Source organism: Calonectris borealis, chromosome 3, assembly GCF_964195595.1.
Source record: "Calonectris borealis chromosome 3, bCalBor7.hap1.2, whole genome shotgun sequence".
Taxonomy (NCBI): domain Eukaryota; kingdom Metazoa; phylum Chordata; class Aves; order Procellariiformes; family Procellariidae; genus Calonectris; species Calonectris borealis.
In genome coordinates, this window is record NC_134314.1 from 101801135 (window position 1) to 101823579 (window position 22445).

The window sequence follows — 22445 nt, forward strand, 5'->3', positions numbered from 1 at the left end:
TGCAATTTCCTTCTATCACACACAAGGATACCACCATCTCTGAGCTAGAACTAGAAGACTGAAATTCAGACAGAAATAAATTGCAGAGGGTACCGAAAAAACTGTGAACTGATATTACATGGAGTGGTGAATTCAGAGAGGGAAGAGTTAATCTGTTCCTGAGATTTAGGGTGGAATTTTTGGTACTGCATATTTGTTTTTTCCCCACAGCAAATTATACAAATACTTATTATATAAATGGTATCTCTGTTTTTCTTACACCTTTTTTACTATAATTCTCATGTCCCTTTCCTATTACTTTTAGAATGAGGTATGTTTGCCATCCTGTGATATTTTTGTTTAGCATCAACATCCACTTTGGAATTACTGCTACTTTTAGTTGCGTACACTTGTCCATTGATTGTTACTACAAAGAAGCTGTGCAGAATCAGTTGCACCACAACTACAGTGGTTTCTGAATTGCAAGATTATTATTGCACTTATGGAGTTCTCTTTTATTCATATTCTTTAGTAGTTGGTAAAAAGTAGCAAAGAGGAGTGTGTTCCCATATTAAACACATGATTCTAGGAGCTCGGTCTTTACAAAATGGACTGTATATCAGAACAATTATAGGTCATGGAACATATGCTGCAATATAAGGCAGCAAAATGGTGATTTCTTTTCACATCTGCCACCTTGACCCATAATCTAAGTCATTAAACTTTTCAATTCTCCAGGTAGACTGTGCAGAGTCTGTTTGCAAATTCATTACCTGTACGACAAAACAGGCATTATTTTTTGCCTCTGTAATATTCTCTCTGCTTAAGAGCTGTCTTTTATCTAAATTCTATAATGAATCAGAAATCAGAGCCCTATACAGATGAAAACCTGACATTTCATTGAAGCGTTTCAATTCTTCAAACAGGCTTTTGGTTTGTCACTCTTGGGACTAAAGGCCAGGATGGTAAAACGTGTAGAAATAGTAGCGTCCGCGCTGAACAACAGCTTGTGTCCAAGAATGAGGTAAGACCTGCTAGTAAGTCATGTAGGGTTTTTAATAGGTCATGAACTCGCACAAAGCCAAGGTCTTGTATAAAACGTTAAGCACACTCACTTCTAAAAGTGCCACTGTGCCCCTGGTCATCTATTTGTCTGACTGGCTGCTCCACATTCCTTCTAGTGTATTTATAGAAAGCTGCAATTTGTAAATACCAATTTGTACCGTTATCTTCATACATGCCAGGTCCTTGTAATATTGAAAACTGGAAATTGTTCTTAGGACATACTTGGAAATCAGCACAAGGATGATAAATAAGAATGGCATTATACCTGCAAAACAGTGAGTGTAAATGTGTAGAACTCTTATTCCTTTCCTGAGATTATTTATTAAATAGCATGTCTTTAATTTGCTATGCCTTGCTAAAGCTTCCATCTTAAAGTAAGGGAACTCTTTATGTTGTCGTTGTTTAACTCTCACAGGAACTTACACACATGCTCACGCACACATGGGTGTGTATATATGGGAAAATCAGTGTTTTTTCCTCACTTATATGGTCCAAACATTTAGGTCCAAGAGGCAGGTTTATTTAGCTCCTACTCCAGAGCTACTTTAAAATCTAACAGTCTGATTCCGTTTTATGTGAACATAAATCAAGGATTAACTGAATTACACTGGTAAAATCAAGCTAAGTAAGATCAGACACTGGCTTTATCATTCCAAGTAGCCATCGGATAGTTTAGTCTTCCTTCTTAGCCTCAGAGTCATTTGCTGAAAAACTGTGGTTAGCAGGGATTTTTTGTTTACAAGCCACAATTTCTAATAAATGTGTTGTTTGCCCTCTGGCTTGACATCAAAGACAGTTTCATAATGAGAGTGGCTCCTACTGAATTATATTTCCCTTCAGTTTGCATGGGGAAGTGGAGCACCTATTATACAAAGGCAATTGTTGACTGCATGCAACTACAAAGGGAAGAGATACAACGTCTTGTTTCCTTCATATTTTTAAAATGCAGCTCTTAAAAGTACCCATGTCAACTTGAAAAAAGTAACGTGTACTTACTTGCAAGCAACTTGCTCATTAGAGTTAAAATGCCAAGGTCCATGTCTGTGCTGAAGGATGGATATGGACCCTACGTGCCCTGGGAACTCTCAGAGGCAGTCAGCCCAAGCCAGCGCAATGTGCCTCGCTCCTGCTTAAAGCTCAGAGAGAGAAAAAAACACATTTTCTTAAAAAAAAGGATCAAATTATCACATCTCAAATAACATTAAGCAGAGTATGATTGTAAAGTCTTTATATCCTGCCTGCATTTCGCAAATCTTCCTCTTCTTCTTTGAGACCCATTTTCTTCTTCTGCAGTCGATTGATGAAAACTTCACTCGAGTCTTTTCAACCTGAATCTCTTTGACTTCTTTCAGCAGTGTTTCACATTTCGACCAAAAGGTTAGGGATATGTTTTCCTGGAAAAACTTGTGAACAGTCTTGCCACTCCATTTTTCCTTTTTTTTCCCCCCTAGTAGTAGGTTTTAGTTACTCTTCAAAGAATTTAGTGCTAAAGAATACAAGATAAGGCTCTCTCTACCAAAGTTTGAACATCCCTCTATTCATATATTTCTTTCTGACAGGCAACATAACATGATCTCTGGATGTTCCCTATCACCTTCCATATGCTTTGAATTACAAGTCCTCTAAATCATTTGTTTAATCTAAACTATTATCAACAAGAGTGTCTTTTTTTCTCTAAATAGCAACAGCGCATGAAGGCGTGGGGCCTTATAAACATTAATAGGGTCAGCACCCCACATCCACCAGTAGAAGTGGAATAACCATATATATTTTGCCTCTCTGCAATTCTCCTTGTAATGCATGCCTCCCGCACGTCCCCAGGTTACAGCAGGCTGTGGGAGAGGAGCAGTGCAGGATAATCCCGCAGGGAGCTGCTGGGGCCCTGCGCTCCGTAACCGTAGCAGAGAGCGCCCAGTGGGTAGCTATGTTTTTCAGGATGCTTGCCTGTGACTGCCTGATTAGTCACGAAGTCGACTCCTTTGCTCAGCTGGTATGAACACAAGGCTGCACTGACTTATCATGAACGGTGGTATAAGTTGATAAGGTGAATTTCAGAGGCAGGGACAAGGTCTTCACTGTGCACCTACCATGGTCAGGTCCTGCTCCAGGACAGCGGTCCCCAGCAGTTAACCACACCACATACAGTACTGGCAATAGGAAGACCTGCCTTCACCCCGAACTGCTGTCCTCCCTGCATCCCACTCCTTCTCATAAATCTTACAGGAAACTTGGTGGTCATGGCTGGCAGAAGTACTAAGCAAAATGCCTTAGTGAAGCAGGGAGAGGCAGGGCAAAGCACGTTAGGAATAGTTGTACTTACACTAAACTCCTTTAACTCATGTTGGAAAAACATCTCTCTGACATTCTTCACCAGTGCCTCACTGCCCATCCAACTCCCTTCACTCGCTATACAAACTTACCCGAGCTCCTCAGTTGGCAACAGAGCCCACTTGTTTTCAGGCTTTCTTTCAGGGTGACGAATGCTCCTGGTGATATCACTAATTTCACCACAGATTTCTCTTAGATGTGATGCGAGCTGTAGCAACCTGTTTCTGGAGCCGAATACATGAGACCTCAGCTTTCCACTTAAAAAGATGCATTGAAGTTGGGGAGAAAGCTTTCTCAGAAAAATGACCAGAGAGAAAACAGTAGCTCAGACAAGATACAGAAACATAGAAAAATAGAAGAACACATTTTTATTTTGGTCTAAGCAAAGACCAAAGCTCTAAGCATGTCTCCACTACATCCTTTGGGATGTTGAGCCAGAAGCGATGCCGAGCAGTGCCCGCTTCATTGCCTGGAAGTGGTGGGGCTAGTGTCACCCCTTCACCAAAGCATCATGGAGAGGGAGGGCAGCTCTCGGAGCCGCAGCCCGGCCGGGGCATCGCGGCGCTGGACGGGACCGAACGCTCAGCACAGCCCCTCGCAGAGCCGCAGCATCCACTTCTCCAGACGAACTCAACATCCTGTTTAGCACTTCATTTTGTGCACAGCCAATTGGTTTTTCACTGAGGAAATAAGCTCTCCCTGTTCAGCGTGACACATACATAAATACGTATACACATAGACACACGTGCATGCGCGCACACAGACGTCAGGCGTTTAAAGCCCTGTGGGTCTCTTCTTTCACATTTCTACCTTGTGGCTTAAGGAAGCCAGGAAATGTAAAAAGCAGTCAAAATGTTAGGTGAAAAAACCAGATAGAAATGCCTTTTCCACAGAAAACATGGAGCAGCTCCCAGGCTAACTGGCCCCGACCTGCCAGCTCACTTTGTGCCTTGCTTCCTCCTCCTCCTCCGTGGCTTCTCAGGCGTTTCCATGCCACAAGCGCCAGGCAGGCACTTTGCTGAATCAGACCCATTGCTGCCAAAGACACTCTCTCCCCATAAATCCAGACTTTTGCCAGTGCTTATTACAGCTATTAAATTCACTTATTGTAGTATCACGCCTCTCTTATTAAGATTTTAATCAGCATTTCCACTGGAAAGCCTTACTCTCAAAGAGTTATAAAACTGCCTGTATAAAGTTGATTACCACTGAAATTTAGAATCCAGCTTCTTGGCTCACGGCTACATTTCTTTCTTGCTTACTTGATCTCTGTTTGCAAAAGCTGATGTAAATTGGTTTGGCAAGTTTGTTTAATTTCAGGGATAAACAATTCCTGACTTAAGAGGCATTTTTTTCCGGTGCGCAGAAAGTGATGGAATGAAATTATCCTCAGTTACCTGCCTACAACATTAAAGAATTACCCTGGATATCTTTTTTTTTTTCTTTTAAATGTTCATTTTTTTTACCTAGGAATGCAACTAAAGAATTTAACCGTTCACATTGTTTTTAAACGCTGAGTATTTTTGGAGCAGTGTACAGTGCTTAATGGTAAGGCAATCATGGGAGGTTAAAGACTTTCAAAATACATACCAGCACCTCAGTGCCAACAACCCATATCACTTCAATGAACTGTGCAGTATGTGTTGGCATGATTTATGTAGCAATTTTAAAAGAATCTGTAGTGTTTGTTTATTACCACAGCATGATTGATGGGTTCCTAAGTGCACGGCGACACAATCAGCTGAGCTATTACGGCTGGGAGTTTGATAATTTGTGAGTTACAGCCATTACAGCATGTCATTTCAGTCAATTGCCAGAAGTCGTTAGGGTATCGGTGACCTCAGAGAAACGGCGGTGAGACGAGACCCGCTGCCGACGGTGTCACCATCTCTCCTGCGTAGCCAGTCACACAGGCTATGAGCACTTCTGCCCAGCCTCCCTGGCTCTGCTGCTCTCCTTCTCGGACCCTCCTTGGTAAAGCCCAGCAAGAAAAAACACCATTTAGCCCGATGAGTAATTCCTTCAGGTTCTGCTCTCATTCTCATCCCTTCCAAATGTTAAAAGACAGGTCCCGATGTGACTCAAACTACAGAGAAAGAAAGGCTGCTCAAGCCTTGTCTTCCAATGGTGACTTGGTTTGCGACAGGCAACCGCGTAGACAAAGCTACCGCATACCCCCAGAAACACACCCCTTACTGGGAGCCTCCTCACCCTCAGTTCCTTCCTGGAAAAAATATCCCAGGCTTAAGTTTACATACAATACATTATGTCTAAGTCTTCACTGGATGTAGGCATTTATTTGCAACACAAAAAAATCGAGTATGAAAGAACTTGTATTTATCTTTTATTTTTTTTACAAAAATAAACAATTTGAGAAACAAAAGCACATTTTTCTTCCTGACTGTACAAACTACAAAACAGTATGACATTGGTCACTTTAGCATTTACTTTATTGCTTTCACTGAAAGCAAATTCTCTAGACACACCATGCCTGTAAAACGCATTTTAGATAGAATTAAGGCTAGCAATCATTTGCCATTATTAAGGTCATTTACTTCATTCACTCTAAGAATTAGCAAGCGGTGCCTTAGAAAACCAAGGATTTGATGATAAAAAATACGAATAACTGCAAGATAGTCATTAAACTAGTACCGTTCCACCAGCTGGATTGCTTTGCCAGTCTGTCAAAAGATGTGGCTTCCTGAACAATTCAAACTTGATTCAACAAAAGTCTTAAGCACAGGCTTAATTGTAAGCATATGCTTAGGCCTACCCCTATTCAGCAAAGCACTCGGCACTTGGGTAAGTCCCTACCCTTTCAGTGGGACTATTCATATGCTTATGTGATTTGCTAGACCTACAAAATGGCTCTTTTAAATTAAAAATGAAACCTTATGATAACATTGGAAGCAAAAATGAAAATTAGCTACAGTCTTGCAATTCTAAACATAACCAATTCCTTCCTTTTGACAAATACGCCAGCATTGCATATTTGATAGCTTTAACACAAATGCTGATTGTCTTCAGAAACGTTTGCTATTCAGCTTACAAACTGATATGCTTCAGTTACTCTGTTGTGATTGTACGTGCCCAAATAAATATCAGCGCGGAGGATACAGACTTCCCATAGAACTGATCAACTTTCATCCCTGCGCGCACATGCACAGGTCAGAAACATTATGCTAACCTTGGTTAGAAAAGCCAGAGCTGCCAGCTGATTTATAACCAAAATTATACCCTAACAGTGTATCATATTTTGTATTTTGCTTTGTTTTAAAAAAAATCACATTTTCAAAATGTTGTTTTATTGCACATTCATCCTGGTCATGCAGGTTATTTCTTTAAAGTTTTGTTTAGCACTCTATAGATTAGAATGAGTAATAGTGCAATTATCTCTCCGGCCACAGCCGCCTTATACCTAACAGCTGCCTATATTTATACACAAACAGCTCTTGTCACTCACGCGTCAGACTGAGCCACTTTAGCTGTCAGTCTGTCACCTTCACATATGTTATCTTGTCAGGATCAGGCATGATATGATTTGAGGCCATCTTGAAGAAGACAAGCTGCCGACCTGCACCGAATAGGAAAAGGCAGGGGTAGGAAAAAAAATTAATTAGAAGTGATGAGCAAAAGGTTGCAAACTTTAAAATAGTAACATTTCATATTCTTCTTCAACCTATCCATTCTTCAGGCAATCCAAGAGTGAACCCTTTCTTAACTTCACCTGGTATAAAACTGAAGTGCTTTCGTTAAAATGACACTGAATCTCCCCTGCTTTCAGTATGTTTACTCTTATCTAATTATGGTCAAGATACGGCTGTGCACAGCTAACACGGCAAATGAAGGAACGGTCTGAAGATTTTACAAGTTTCACATGATCTTTAAAAACCGTATTAAAGACTCTTCCACTGATAAAAACAGGCTTGCGTTCAGGGCATTCATTTGTACAGGACCAGAATCATCTTTGCGTGCTTGAATCTTTGCAAAACTGATCAGTGCAATGTATGTTAAACACGACTTTCTCTGAAATAGCTCTTGCTGATCACTTCATAGCTCTGGGTTTTAAACAAGCTGGAACAAGGTTTCTACTCCTCACACAAAAAACATCAGCAAGTGCTAAGAGCCTGGGCAGTGTTGGGCACCTGCCACACAGACACCCGAGGCCAGCAGGGGCTGAATTTGGTGAGGTTTCACTCAGCGGTACTTGTGGGAGCTGCAGCACAGTTCTTCTATCTCCCCACGTGTACTGACCTGGCACCTTACCCAGCCCCTGCCTCTCGATGAGGACCTGCCGTCCCACCGACCCCCACTGTCATTGCTGTTCCTTGGAGCCAAGGCCACAGAGAGACTTTCCACAGCTATTCAACCTCTGCCTTCCCTCCCTCTGAACTTCAGAAAATCAAATGCTATTTACTCCCAGCCTGCCTCTCTAGGGGGCTCCCATAACACTATTTTCTTAAAAAGTATCACACAGCAAACAGGATGCCTCAAATACTGAGCAAATTTCCATGCTGCAGATTCCAGGGACTCGAGTGCTTATGCATCAGGAGCAACAAGGTAAAGGGAATGATAAATAAGACTAGAAATATTGCTCATATGTCTCATTTGCTTTTAATATTATAATCTGAGACAGGAGCTGCTCTGAACTTCCTATGAATTTCCCTGTGCCATAATAATTACTTTTTTAGTGTATTTATTAACTTCAATAGTCTGACTATAAATAGTCTGACATGATGACCTAGTAGTCACCAGTTAGCCACAGGCAAGTTTAATATAAATTAGGTTTTTTCTAGGTTCCACGGAAGTCTCTGTTCAAACCTCTCAGAAGCACAAGAAATGCAGAAAGCCGTAGCAGTACACTGCCTAAAACACTCTGAAAGGTATGAACTGTCTGAAGTTTCTACTTGTTTGTGATGCTTTCAGAGCTGGGGACCTGCTAGACATGTATATAAGCCTGGCTTTGGTGTGTATTTAGTTGTGCTCAGCTGAGCAACATAAAGCACCCAACTGCACACAGGGTAAATTTTGACTTTAAGGTTAAGACATGTCATGATCGCAGATGTACAGACAGAAAGCTGAGCCTCAGAGCCTAAATAACTTGCCACGCTGAAGTCTCTGACAGAGCGATGACTTCAATCAGCTTTCCCAAGGGGTGGCTAGCATCAGCCACCCTTCCTCTCAAAGACAGGAGCAGAGGAGCCAACCCGGCCCTAGCAGAAAACAGCAAACGCAGGCAGGGAAACAGCCCTGTACGTGTTGAGACAACGCACGGAAGAAAAACTCACTCTGACTTCAGCAGGGGTTTTATCTTGGGGGAAGATTACGAAACAACACGGATTTGGTCCACTGCATCTTATAAACACAAACATGTCTTTTTTCTTTACTCTTTGAGGAGTGCAGTCTGCCCAGGGGAACCCTGCCTGCTGAGCCAGCCGGGGCGGCCGCAGGGGCACGCAGCTCTCCTGGGCACGCAGGAAAGGGCCGCAGGGTTGGCAGCCGGCTGTGGCGTTCAGCTCTTTGAACCCCTCAGCCACTCCGGAGCTGCAGCTACCGGAGATTTTTAGCACAGACTTGTAACATTTTTGTTTCTCAGATTGCTCTGGAGTTGCCTGAAATAGGCTCAAGTCTGGTGCAGAAGCAGCGAGCCCGGGCCAATTCTCCACTTGATGTCAACCGGCACTGACTGCCTGCCTTCAGGGGAACCACGTGGGGATTGCCAGGCCCATAGACCTTTTGGAAAATGTATTTCTCTTTTCAACGAGTGTATTCTGTTAGACAAGAAAATGAGTTGTAGTAGCAAATGAGATTTTCCCCTAGAAGTTCTACTTCTACTTCTACTTCTACTTCTACTTCTACTACTTCTACTTCTACCTCTACCTCTACTTCTACTTCTACCTCTACCTCTACCTCTACCTCTACCTCTACCTCTACTTCTACTTCTACCTCTACCTCTATTTCTACCTCTACCTGGTTTTAAACCCTCCCTCCTCACTGTCCTGTAACCAAAGCCCTACTGCTAGAAGCACAGTGTTCCCACCAGTGGCAGGGCACCTCTGACACCAGTCGGGAAGTCCCAGCTAGATGCATGGGAGAACCTGTTTGGTTTTGTGTCAAACCGCAACAACCATATGGATTGGAAAGATTTATTTAAATCCAGATGTTGGACCACATCCTGCACATTTAACTGCGGAAACAGGTCACAGGCTTTTGTTGCTTCCACTGCTGTGTTTTAAAATAAAATTTCAGACCCCACGGTTTGGAGACCTATGGTCCACGTGCTGTAGCCCTCTGGTGCCAGCTCCTTTGAGCCCGCCTGCAGGTTCCTGCTCCCCCGACAGCAGGCAAAGAGAAGCCCCGCCAAAAATCAAACCACCTCAGCTGGAGCTTCAGAAACTTCTAGCTGTGGCTGGTGGCTCCCACAGCCCGGCGCAGCATACTCCCCAAACTGTATTAAAACACTTAAAGCAGTCAGAATACGTGACTCAGATGCTGTTTCTGCTCAGCAGCATCCGCGACCTACCTGTCCAAGTCGTCTGGTTAGTTAAGACGAAAGCTTTGCACTGGGAGTAGCTGTCACAGATCTCAATGGCTTCGCTGACGTCAAACACGGAGAGGAGGCAGCCCTTATGATGGTAAGATGGCCAGCATCTGTAGTTCTCATCAGGAATAAAAGCTTCAGGCACCCGTCTGTACTCTGCAAATAACCACAGCAAAGCAATCATTTTGAAAGCTCTAGCAAACTGCTTGTTTTTAGCAGGCAAGGTTTATTATAACAGCTTAGGAGTGGGATATATGATGGAAAAGGTGACGGGCTAGACAGTACCAGCCCCGGTTTACTCCCAAACGTGTTTATAGCTCTGCACCTTACTTTCCTTTTCCTTTCCTCCTTTCTTCTTCTCACCTTCTTTTCCAGAAAGTGTCTGTAAATAAACAGGCTGTGCACAAAACCCTTTCCCCTTCCCCACTGCGTAGCAGAGGCTTTGGTTTTATTAGGAGTTTTACAGGAAGAATGTCCCATTGAATAAACAGCATCCACTTGAATGAACTGACTCACTGTCCTACTTCTTAACAGTGAGCGGGATTGTCGGGGTGAGACCCGACCAGGCGTTCCCAGCCCTCCCTCTCCCTCAGAAGAGCATGCTATTTTCCTCCGGCCCCTTTAGAGAAGGAAGAAAAGACAGGCTTTTAATTAAGCAAACTTTTTTTGCTTGCTCAGATTAGCACAAAGGGGGAGTTGCTTGATGGGCCTCCGAAGAGAAGGAAAAAAAAAAGCAGGGGAGCATGTCAGCGTGGTCCTCGCCCAGCGCCTCCGCGCTGCCCTGCCGATCGCTCCTCTCCCTTGGCTGCCGTTCAGTCTCACTTGCCTTTATGAGCTGCCTCTTGTTCTCTGTTCACAGCTCCTCTCACTTTCCCAGCCGCTGACGGGGGTTCCTCTAATGAATGCATCAGCAAATTCAACTAATCATTTATAAACATTTCTATTGAGCGTCCAGACGCACAAATTGATGGTTCCCCTCTGTCTCTCTCCCCTACATCCTATTCAAAAAAATAAATAACATTCTATATTTCTTCCAATTGTATCTATTATGGAAACCAGAGCTGCCGGCCCTGACTCACAGCCTATTCTTAAGTCACTTTGGTTCAGGCATTTTCTGCCTGACATTGCAGATTCAGCCTGCTAATATTTCAGGCAGCACATTGTACGAACACCACCGAGTCAGAGGCGAGTGCATGTACTACTCTAAACTGCCAGTATTTCAACTGGGAAAAGAAGTACACATCCACAAGTGCTCGTTCACACCACACAGTCTGAAATAGTGGGAAACAAATGCAGTAAATGCATTCCTTTTTTAAGCCTGGCTCATTAAAAGTATCATAAGAAACATTCACAAACAAGAAGCAAAACCAGAGCTGATCATGTCTCACTTAAATCAAAGGCAAAAAAGTTTTCATTAATTCAGAAAATGCAGACTTACATAGATGGAAGAAAAAAAAACCCAAAATAAAAATGCAGTTTTACATTACAAATGGCCATGACTCCATCGAAAATACGTATGTATTTCTTCTGAAGAAAAGTCACAGCATAAATCAAACTGCTACTGGCTGGATAGGTAAAGTCCCTTTTTTTCAAATTTCTGTATCAATTGTATAGTATAACAATAATTGAATGTAACTGAATAATATTCTCTTATCTCTGTATGGTAACTGCCGAGTATTGATTTGTACCTCACAGCCAAGGTCAGTAAAATGATATGTGCAAATGAAATGCAAAAAAGTCAATATACCCCATACACAACTACCTGTATCGGTGTGTGTGCCATGTTGACTGGATATAAAATGTGACTATTCACAACTTTTCTTTGCACGGCTATAGAAGCGCCACCTAACACTGCACTGCGCCAAACCCCATGCCACAGAGGACCTTCACGGGATGATGGCACTTGCTGCAGCCGCAGAAGATGAAGCAACTGCCTGATTCCCTGTGTCAGCAGGGAGCATGCCCTGGCCCTTCCCGTGGGCGCTCTCGGAGCCTGCCGGGCTCCACGCCGGGGCTGGGAGGGAGCTGCAGCATCCCTCGGCACGCCGTCAGGGCGCTAAGCAGAGCAGCCCCACATCATGTCATGTATTTTTCTCCGTGCAAGGCAGGAGCCCACCTGGAAGACCCTTATTTTGAATTATTGTTCAATTTTTAAACTCTTCTGCGAACAGATATGCCTCTTAATACACCTATAGCACTTACTTTCTTCTCAACGCTGTTCCCGGTACAGCTGTCAGGGGTTAGGCTCTCGGCTGACGTAAACAGATTTCAAAAGAGCAGCAGTGATTTACGTGACCTGAGGCTCTGTCAGAGGTAGGAGATAAAGTTCTCCCTTTCCATTGACGTTTTCAAGGTGACCGAGCCTAGTAAATCGTTTGGGCAGCTTGGACACATTAATTGACGGAGTTGGGCCAGCAATAACTGCGATGGTGATGGCGAGGTCCTGGCTTGCAGGTGCAAGAGAGGATAGAAACCTCCATGCCGGTACTTAGGGTGGTCTCACCATGCAGCAGAGCCCTGTGGCTGTCCCTGCTCTCCCTACCGCTCCCCGCCAGCTCCTACACGAGGGAAATCACCACCACCGGCAACGACTCATGGGAACAGGGTAGCATAGCAGGTACACAGCAGTGCAACCCACGTGCAAAGAGCATTTTCCTTGACTGGCAGATCATCAAGCACCAGACAGGTGAAAATACAGCCACTGGAGTCTAAGTGAAAGCACAGAGTCACACAGGCTCCACAAAGGCAGCTTCTGGCAGCTCCCCTGAACCGGCACAGTCTGCTGAATGCCTGCAGCTTGGGGATCTGTGCCTCCTGCCTACGCTGCCTGCGGGGAGGGGAGTGGGATGCAGCGAGGGGGAAAGGCAGGAAGGCAGCCCCTCTCCCCGCTTGCGTGGCAGGCAGCAGGGATGGTTGCCCAGGAGTGCCTTTCCCCGGGAGCATCCCGATGGGAAGGCGGCCACGAGGAGCAGAGAGTGGGGCAGGCGATGGCCCCCCACCCTGGCTCATGCTCCCAAACGAGCCAGGCGCTCCTGCCGCCCCGGGAAGCCAACACGGGATCTCCTCTTAAACTGTTACAGTCAGAACTGATCAGAAACTCATTGCAACATCAACCAAGTGCTGGCCTGAGGAAACGGCATTTCTCTCCAAAACTCACTTTATCTCGAGCAGAGCAAGGAAGCTGCCTTCTCCGTCTGCATGACGAAGGCAAATATCCCTGGAATCTCTTGTTTACACAGCGACAAATTAGGGAGCTGACCCCTTAGCACTTATTTGTATGAGTTGTGAAGAAATGTGCTCCTCTCGCACGAACTAGAAGGATACCCCTGAAAGATGCCCCTCCATCGAGATGTGCCCCCACAATGACATTACTCCCAGCCTGCGGGAGGGCTGGGCTTCCCCTACACCTTTAAATGATCATCTTGGTCACTACAGTGCAGTTCCTTGCTCAATTAAGCAATACTCCACTGGTTTAAAGACAGCTCCAGCTCAGGTTTTTGTCCTGCCAAGACCTGAAACTTGCTTAAATGGAGTCCATGGAATTTGAAGGCTCACGGCAGTAAATCACATCATAAAAAGGTCAAAGTTCTGGTCGATTTCCAGACTAATGGTGTTTAAAACCAATAAATACTTGCCTAATACTATAAATGCAGCCATAAATTTACACTTTTGCGTACATACATGTAGCTTGACACAGAGTACATAAAGTCTACCAAGGTAATGGCAAGGAATAGATCAGAGAAATGCAAGATGCTCCTGCCAGTATCACAATAGAAAAAGAATCCTTTTCTCCATCTACTGATTTTGTAAGGATTCAAGCAAATAAATATACTGCAGTAAGCCTTGGTGTCAGTTAAGAGAGATTTTCTCCAGCTTACCATATGGGAGCTGATTTGCTGCTCACAGCTATACAATAGGAAACATCTTTCCTGCCCTGTAAACTTTTTGAAACTTCAAAATCTCTTGCTATGCTGAATCTGGGCAATCCTCAAAAGTTTTGTTTTGCGATATTTTTAATAGTTTTAAAATATTTTTACAAGTTTGCTCTGGTCAAGCAAAATATGCTGTTTCAATCAGGTCAAAATATTGAAGTTTCTTAGAGTGCTAGCCAGCCCCCACAGCAGCCACAGCAATTTTCCAAACAAGCATCTTCTCCTGACAGGTAAGAGGCATCTTTAAAAGCAACCTGCAGCATCCCTGACCAGGGCAAGAGCTACAAAAGAAAGTCAATGCTTTAAAATCTTGTTCTAAATTTTTTCCATCAAAAATCACCTGCGTTGTCCCAAAGCCGACTACAATCTATAAACATGCTCATTTTCACTGTGCTAGACTGAATCATATAAATAACTCCACAAGTATATAATAAACTATGTGAAACCGCCTGTGGTTTCCCCCTTTTAGCTTGTTTGAATCACCCTAAATCTGACTTTAATCAGTCCTAATGACCGTTTATTTCAGCCACAGCAGCCAGATTGCATTTTTACTACCAACTACAGCTACTCGTTGGAAATTTGCCCAGTTCTCTTTTCTAGTTATCACCTGCCAATGCACCAAGGGTCAATGACACAGACACAGTAATGTTCATCCTTGAGAGAGAAATCATGTTGCTCCTTTTCCTCCCTCCTCTTTTCCTCCACTCTCGAGAGGAACACTGGCAGTCGACTCTGGATTTGCTTTTAATTGCTTTGCTTACAAGTAAGCAGAAAGAGCCTGATCTTGCCAATCTCAGCAAAAAGTGGTATTGAGCAGTGTTTTGCTCTACAAACAGTCCCCACCGATTCCCAGGGAGCTTATGGAGAACAGCATCGGATCCTAAATAGACAATAACACACTTATGTTTTTAGTACGCTTCATTTTATGCCGAAATTTTCCTCATGCTTCAATACCTCACATTTAAACATGCTTCTGACAACGAGCCTCGCAAAGCCCTATGCGCAGTTGCACTACAGAAAGCTATTTTTTGGTATGTCTGAGAAAATGACATGCGAGGCGTATCCCGCGCGTCTCTGCTTTCAATCATTTCTGACGAATCCCAACTGTTTGGAAGGACAGACAGGCCTGGCAGGACACGGGTTTGCCGTCAGACCGGGAGATAGCCCTGCTTCTCTGGTGAGTATTTCCGTCCTTTGGCTGTTTCCCGCATGCAGGCTGGAAGCGAAGTAGGGCTTGCCTCTTTTCATACGCTTCTATTGTGCTTACAGTAGATCCATATTTAAATTGGTATGCAGGCTGTCACCGAAACACAAATAAATAAGGAGAAGAACGACATGTTCCCTTACATTTTATTCCCGTTAACATGACACAGCTGGAGTCTCTTTCCTGCCTCACGTCCCAGGGCTGCACACCGGGCTGCGGAGCTGCTCTGCACCCACTGCCACCTCTGTGGTGCTCACCCATTTACTGAAGGCAACTAGCCCGAACTAGTGCCACAGACGCTTGTAAGCTGCATCTGGCCCACTGGCTCATAAAAACAAGGATGCTGATGATGGATGAGCCAAAAGGTGTCTAGGGTCACGTGTGCGGGATATTTAGGCTTAAAGACAGATGCCTACAGGATTTGTAAAAGACACTCGGTGACTTCTTTAGTGTTCCTGAAAGGAGCTGAGGACCTAACCCATCAGCAGAAAGCATTTTGCTGTACGCTGCCAAGTTGGACCTACAGAAGTTTAGACAGCAGAAGACATCATTGCTCAGTGAATAGGGTATATGGTTTGCACGACGGTGGAGATACGCGTGAGCAACAACCAACCGGTCACTATACAGCTATACAGCCCCACTGTATTTCCAGTGCCGTATAGGTGCAAAGGAACCTGCTCCTGCATTCCTCTGCGTGCTGGCGTTGCCCGGCTGCTGAGCCCTCTGTGCAAGGCAGGGCGTAGAGGGAGACTTTCTGCCCGTGCATGCAGCCCTGTGCACCTTTCCCCCTCAGCTGGCCACAAAGCAGCCTCGACGTCCCTGGGAAAGAAAACAGCAATGGCACAAGTGCCAGATAAAGCAGGAATCTGGGCTGCAAGGACTGGGCTGCAGTATGTTCCTGGCTGAGCCTTCAAGCGCCTTCAGCAGCACGCTTTTAGCCTTCGCACTGTGGCCTGCTGTAGGATATACAAACTGCCTCAAACAATCTTTTGCAATAACCTTGCAAAATTTCTCTCTCGCGCATACACGTGTGCACAAACACCACCACCGCCCCCCCCCCATCCCCGATTTCAATAATTCTTGGGTGGATTTACAATTTCCTAAGCAGGTTGCCATAGTGACCCTGCAGAACATTTTTTCAAAACACTGTTGTACTGTAAATGTTTACATACAGCATAATCCTGCCAAATTGTCTTAAGACAAAGGAAAACATGAAGTGTCTTTGCTTTATGTCCAGCCTTCCAGCTTTTTTAGCACTGAGAATGTACTTTCAACTAACAGCAGCAGCTAATTATGCCTTTCTGTGGGCTTGCACACCCTCAGGCCTAATAATGGGTCATCTATTAGCTTTAATGAATAACAAAGCTATCGGATTTACTAGCGTTAGCTGATTTCACGCATTTCTGAGTAAATTCTGAGTTAACTGAAGGGCTGGGGCTTAGCTCAAGGGCCAGACACCCAGTTGGTACAAATCAGTGTCACTTGATTGAAGCAATAAAAATGTTGATACTGGGGCAGGACTTTACTGATGAACATCAGTAGATTTTTTTTATAGTCTTCTTAATCTGGATAATTAATGGAATGATTTAATAATTTTTAGATAACATATGTCAGAAAAAATACATGGTTCCTGTTTTAACTCACATTCTTCTGGATTCCAGCAAGAGAGACCAACAGTCCATGGAATATAAAAGTATTTGCTCATGGTGTTGTTTTAAACACTGTAATGTTCCTGCATCAACATTAACAGTAGTGTGATTTATGATTACAGAACACATACATAGCTATCAAATGTCTCCTGCGCCTCTACTCTGTTTCTAAGATACTAAAGCAAAGTCCAGAGCATAATATAATTTACAGCACTATAAAATCTTTTACAACTGAAGCACAGTGAAAGCTTAATATCCAAGACCTTCTGTAATATGACTATGTCATCTTGTTAAACTTTATTTATGGGAACACTAGGGTTGACAAGAACTCTCTTCATGTCACTTCCCTACTGATTATCAATATCACCTTTCTCACTTCATGAGTGTTCACAGGAGGAGGTCTTCCTTTCAAAAACACAGGTTCAGATAGATAACAGACTGTTTCCTCAAAGTTTATGTTTTGGTTACGGCCTTAGATCACTTGCCCAAGATCATGATCTCTTCTTTCCCAGTACAAATTTACAATGCTCTATCCAAGGCAATGGATAATTCAAAGCATTTAGACCCAAGACAAATTCTGAAGCACCATTACCTGAACCTTCTCCGATTTCTTTTCCAAACAAAACAAAACAAAACAAAACAAAACAAAACCTTGTGATTCTTGGATCTGAATTCTCCTCCAGTTCTGCTTTTAGGATTTCCAACATAGATCATACACCAGAAAGGCCTTATTTTGTCACAACCCTTTAGATGCCAGAGGACACTGGCATCCTTAATTCTTGTCATTTCTACTGCTTGAGAGAGCAAAAATCTTGGGAGCCAGTCACCTTGTGAGACTTCCATCATCTGGAGCAAAATCGATGCGAACTTGTGCCTGCCTGATCTTGGCACAAAGACGCATAAATGCAAAGCTCTGATTAACTCTGATGTGGCCTGAGACCCAAACCATCATCTCTAGTTTTATCTTAACCTAGCACTGGGTTGAAAAACACTGTCCTTGAACTTTCACTATGCTGTAGAGCAAGGCAGAAAAGTTTTTTAAAAATCCAACAATCTTAAAAATATTTTTTCTTTGCTTTCAGAGAGTAACACAGTGTCCTCCTAGACATCAAACAGAGCCAAAGCAAAACCTCAGCTGACAGCTTAGGAAAGTATCATGGTTGTCCCTTTTCAACACCCATCTCTCCCTCTACCACCCACCAGGAGTTACACAAATTATTCGATCTGCTCAGCGTTTCAGCCCTGCTTTCGCTGGTCAGGATGTCAGCTCAGCTGGGAACGTCCTGCCAGTGGGAAGAGGCTGAACACTTGGACACCAGTCCTTTCCAGCACCACTGCCACTCTCTCCTGCAACTTCATCGTACTGCCAAGAGAATTTCTCATTCCATAATCTCTGGATAATTTCTAATTAATAATTTCTAATTCCATAATCCCTGGACTGAGAATATTAAAAATTAATTCTAGCATGGTATTACCAATCACATACTGGTTGAGGAAGGAATGTGTTCAGAATAAAAGTGATACAAATGAGTAGGTAGGCATATTTTCACCGTCACAATATGACTTCTTCATACTTTTATGGTAAGCAAAGGGAGCCTTAAAATAGAAATAAATTACAACCCCTTTTCTGTTTCGTTAAAGTAGCCTTAGAACAAACAAGAAACAGGTCTGCACATCTTGAAGGCATGGCAGCTAAGTCTGAAAACACATCTCATCTAAGTGTAATTTCCACTAAGATACCTGATTCCTCAGGCTTGCCGTTGGTTGAGAACATTTTCCTACCAAGGAATTCAATATTACACTCACAGTTTTTAACGTAGACTGGCCAAATATGTTACACAAAGCATCTACGGATTTTCAACATCTTTGCTTATGTTGTAGAGTGCCTAAGTCCGTGAGCAGTGTCCCACAAATAAAAAGGGCTCCTTGCACAGAAGGGCGTTACTAACCATGAACAGGGGTGGCGGATTCTGCATTACATTATCCAGGACTCTACGGAATTAAACTAACACAAAAACGTGTAATTATTACAGTAGCCAAATATACACGGAGCTCTACTCCATATTAGTAGAAACCTGCACTGTTACATTTACTACTGCTGTCCTAAGCTTCAATCCCCGAGATTCTTTATAAACATGACAGCCCTCTACAATTCAAAACTTCATCTTGTCCTGATACGGCAGTTAAATCTGGAATCAACCAGCATCACAGAAAAACTTCAGCCCTCCTGGCACTTCTTCAACAAAGGACGTGTTTGTACTATTGATTGTACTGCTGAAAATAATTTTGCTGTGTTGACAGGCCTCACTCAGCACAGATTGTGATGAAAAGCTGAAAATTAGAAAGTTAAATGAACACCTGCAACAATTTTCCTGCCAATTTTACAACAAAATAAATATTGAATTATTCTGATAAGTGGGTCAAATTCATCCTTGGTGTCATGGCCCTTTGAGGTTAACAGCGCTACGACAGGAATGAATTTGGCTCCTGTGTCTCTTTCACAGAGCAAATGCTTCACTGAACTTTTCAAACCCCCTGTGCCAACATTCATCTTCATTTAGAACCCATCTTTCCCTCTTTTCTGAGCTTTTGCAGCAAAGCCATAATTTTCCTATCAACTTGCAGTCAATTATGTTGACAGTTTGACATTAATATTGTAAGTACACAAAAATAATTTGCAAAACAGCTTTTTCAATTGTTAGACTTAACAGTCATTTCCATCATACATAATCTTCTTTGACGTGCATAATTCCACAAGCTATCCTTCTGGGAAGAATATGCATCCCTCCGTATCATAGCTGCTTGAATAGCATATTACATACCTGTGGTGCTGCAGAGATTTTATGAAAAAGATACTAATATGCAGCTTTGTTTTCATCTTGTCCTTTTTCTCCTTTTTTATTCTGTTGCTAGCAGAAGCTGAGGGACACATTTTTTTTCTCTTGCAATGCAAGCAAAAATTTTATTCTTCCAATCTACAAGTGCTTACGTAGCAAGAAATTCCTGAAAGTCCCAGGAAATCCACAGAGGGTTACGGCATCTTGATTAGATTCCCCCCAACTGATGTTTGGGGAGGTTCGGATACTCCAGCAGCAGAGAAGCGTGTGGATGTGACGAAAAACATTTTCCGCAGATCTGCCACGGAGAGCAATCCTCCATTGGATTTCCTTATCCCCATTACAGCCTGCTCACACTTACGGATGTCCAGCTACCTCATGTAGTGAGAAGGGCTTCAGAAGGCACCCAGGAAGCAAAACGCAGACAACAGATTATCATGTCCGTGATTTCAAGGGCCATTGAGCCCCATTTTCTGCACATTTGCCCTTTCAAACCTCAAATAAAAGACAAAGCAGAGTTTCTGTTTTCAAGTTTCGAGAAAGACTACTTTACCAGCTTTCGGCATCCGGGTCGTGTTTTGTAGGTACTCTCCACTCTTATACAGATTCAAAACTCTCTCTAGCTGAGCAGCCGTCTCATCTATTCCCCAGTGAAGTTCTCCTTTAAAAGCACAGAAAAAGAATGTGTTAGATGAGAAGCAACCTGCACAGAACACATCGAGGTTGCATTTGAATAAAGCCCTAAGCATCAGACCCAGCGGTGCCCGACTCTACAGCGGCATTGTGATGGGGACGTGAAGTCCATGAGGTACTACAAATTGGGTTTCATACTGACAGCATCCCCAGGGCTCAGTACTGGGGCCGGTCCTGTTCAATATCTTTATCAATGATCTGGACGAGGGGATCGAGTGCTCCCTCAGTCAGTTTGCAGACGACACCAAGCTGGGCGGGAGTGTTGATCTGCTCGAGGGTAGGAAGGCTCTGCAGAGGGACCTGGACAGGCTGGATCGATGGGCTGAGGCCAACTGTATGAGGTTCAACAAGGCCAAGTGCCAGGTCCTGCACTTTGGCCACAACAACCCCAGGCAACGCTACAGGCTTGGGGAAGAGTGGCTGGAAAGCTGCCCAGAGGAAAAGGACCTGGGGGTGCTGGTTGACAGCCGGCTGAACATGAGCCGGCAGTGTGCCCAGGTGGCCAAGAAGGCCAACGGCATCCTGGCCTGTATCAGAAATAGCGTGGCCAGCAGGAGCAGGGAGGTGATCGTGCCCCTGTACTCGGCACTGGTGAGGCCGCACCTCGAATACTGTGTTCAGTTTTGGGCCCCTCACTACAAGAAGGACATGGAGGTGCTGGAGCGTGTCCAGAGGAGGGCAACAAAGCTGGTGAAGGGCCTGGAGCACAAGTCTTATGAGGAGCGGCTGAGGGAACTGGGGTTGTTTAGCCTGGAGAAGAGGAGGCTGAGGGGAGACCTCATCGCGCTCTACAACTCCCTGAAAGGAGGTTGTAGCGAGGTGGGTGTTGGTCTCTTCTCCCAAGTAACCAGCGATAGGACGAGAGGAAATGGCCTCAAGTTGCGCCACGGGAGGTTTAGACTGGACATTAGGGGAAATTTCTTTACTGAAAGAGTGGTCAGGCCTTGGAACAGGCTGCCCAGGGAAGTGGTGGAGTCACCATCCCTGGAAGTATTTAAAAGACGTGTAGATGAGGCGCTTAGGGACATGGTTTAGTGGGCATGGTGGTGTTGGGTTGGACTTGATGATCTTAGAGGTCTTTTCCAACCTTAATGATTCTATGATTTTATGATTCTAGGAGCCAGGCATGTCAAAGGCTGGCTCGTCCAGCTGGGAATCCCAGGCCTGCAGGCAGAAAACACTGCAGTGAGCCCCCCACGAGGGACGAACTTTAGCCAGTATAGGGAACTCCAAAGGCTTTGCTTGTTAATTAGCTATAGCCCAGATCATTAACTTCCCCGTTGAATACACAGAGTACAAGGTATAAAACCCCTAGAATAATGCGCCAAAAACCCTCAAATCAGATTTACAGGCACATGCAACTACTTGTCCCAAAAGACACTACCTTGGTAATTAGTAAAGACCTATGGTAATGTCACTTGCCTCTGGCTTCTGAGGTATAGAAGCACCACGGGTACCATTGGCAATGGGGAAGTATCCTGTTTTTATCATTGAAATTCCCCTTGCCAGAGACAGAGCTCCTCCAGATCCCACAAGGAATTGCATTCTGATGCAGTTCACCCCAGTGAACTATTGCAGTGAACGTAAAAACAGCATTCCCCACATCCCAAATGTGATAGTCACACTAAAAATGGAAATACTTGGCATTACCATGTTTATTGCGATTACCTGTTGCATTGACTATCTTATCCAGTAATGGTCTCAGTGAGGATGGAGCACTGTGTGGAAGAAGATATGTAAAAAAAAACCTGCAAAGGAAAAGTAATCCATATTGAAAAATTAAAAAAAAAAAGTTTACAAATGTCTGGTAACTACTGAACAACATAAGGAATAAAATTCCTATTGCTTATAAGCCACTGACCCATTCAGGAAATATAATCATATTCTATAGTCAAATAAATATATAGCTGAGACTCACACAGCTGTCTGGCATACCTAGACCACACTGTTATATACAAGGCTGCCTTGTAACTACGTGTAAATGTTCCATTAATACAGAAATTTGCTATGAAGCCCCGTGGATTGTGACTATTTGCAAAGCTGTCTGCACTTCAATAAACTAAACGGATGCCATCAACCCAGAAGTCTTGGGGTTTTTTCCAAACCTTGAAAGCGCATAAATCAAATTTCTGCTCATTTCAAATAATTGGCTATTATTTTCTACCCTTTTCTTAGATTTTCAAATGAATTGCCAGGAGACAGCCTTCTTCTATTGCT

At 43.8% G+C, this 22445-nt stretch overlaps 1 protein-coding gene across 1 annotated transcript in view; it reads right to left on the minus strand.

The window, feature by feature from the left end:
• Nucleotides 1-5700: 5700 nt before the first annotated feature.
• The window catches only part of PKDCC (protein kinase domain containing, cytoplasmic), a 38785-nt gene continuing 22040 nt past the window's right edge, over nucleotides 5701-22445 (minus strand). Inside the window, exons 4-7 of the mRNA XM_075146956.1 lie at nucleotides 21897-21976; nucleotides 20089-20196; nucleotides 9896-10069; nucleotides 5701-6946 (exon numbers count right to left, since the gene is read on the minus strand). Of these exons, the coding sequence (XP_075003057.1) occupies nucleotides 6861-6946; nucleotides 9896-10069; nucleotides 20089-20196; nucleotides 21897-21976 (448 nt within the window). The 3' untranslated portion in view covers nucleotides 5701-6860. The remainder of the gene's footprint in view (nucleotides 6947-9895; nucleotides 10070-20088; nucleotides 20197-21896; nucleotides 21977-22445) is intronic.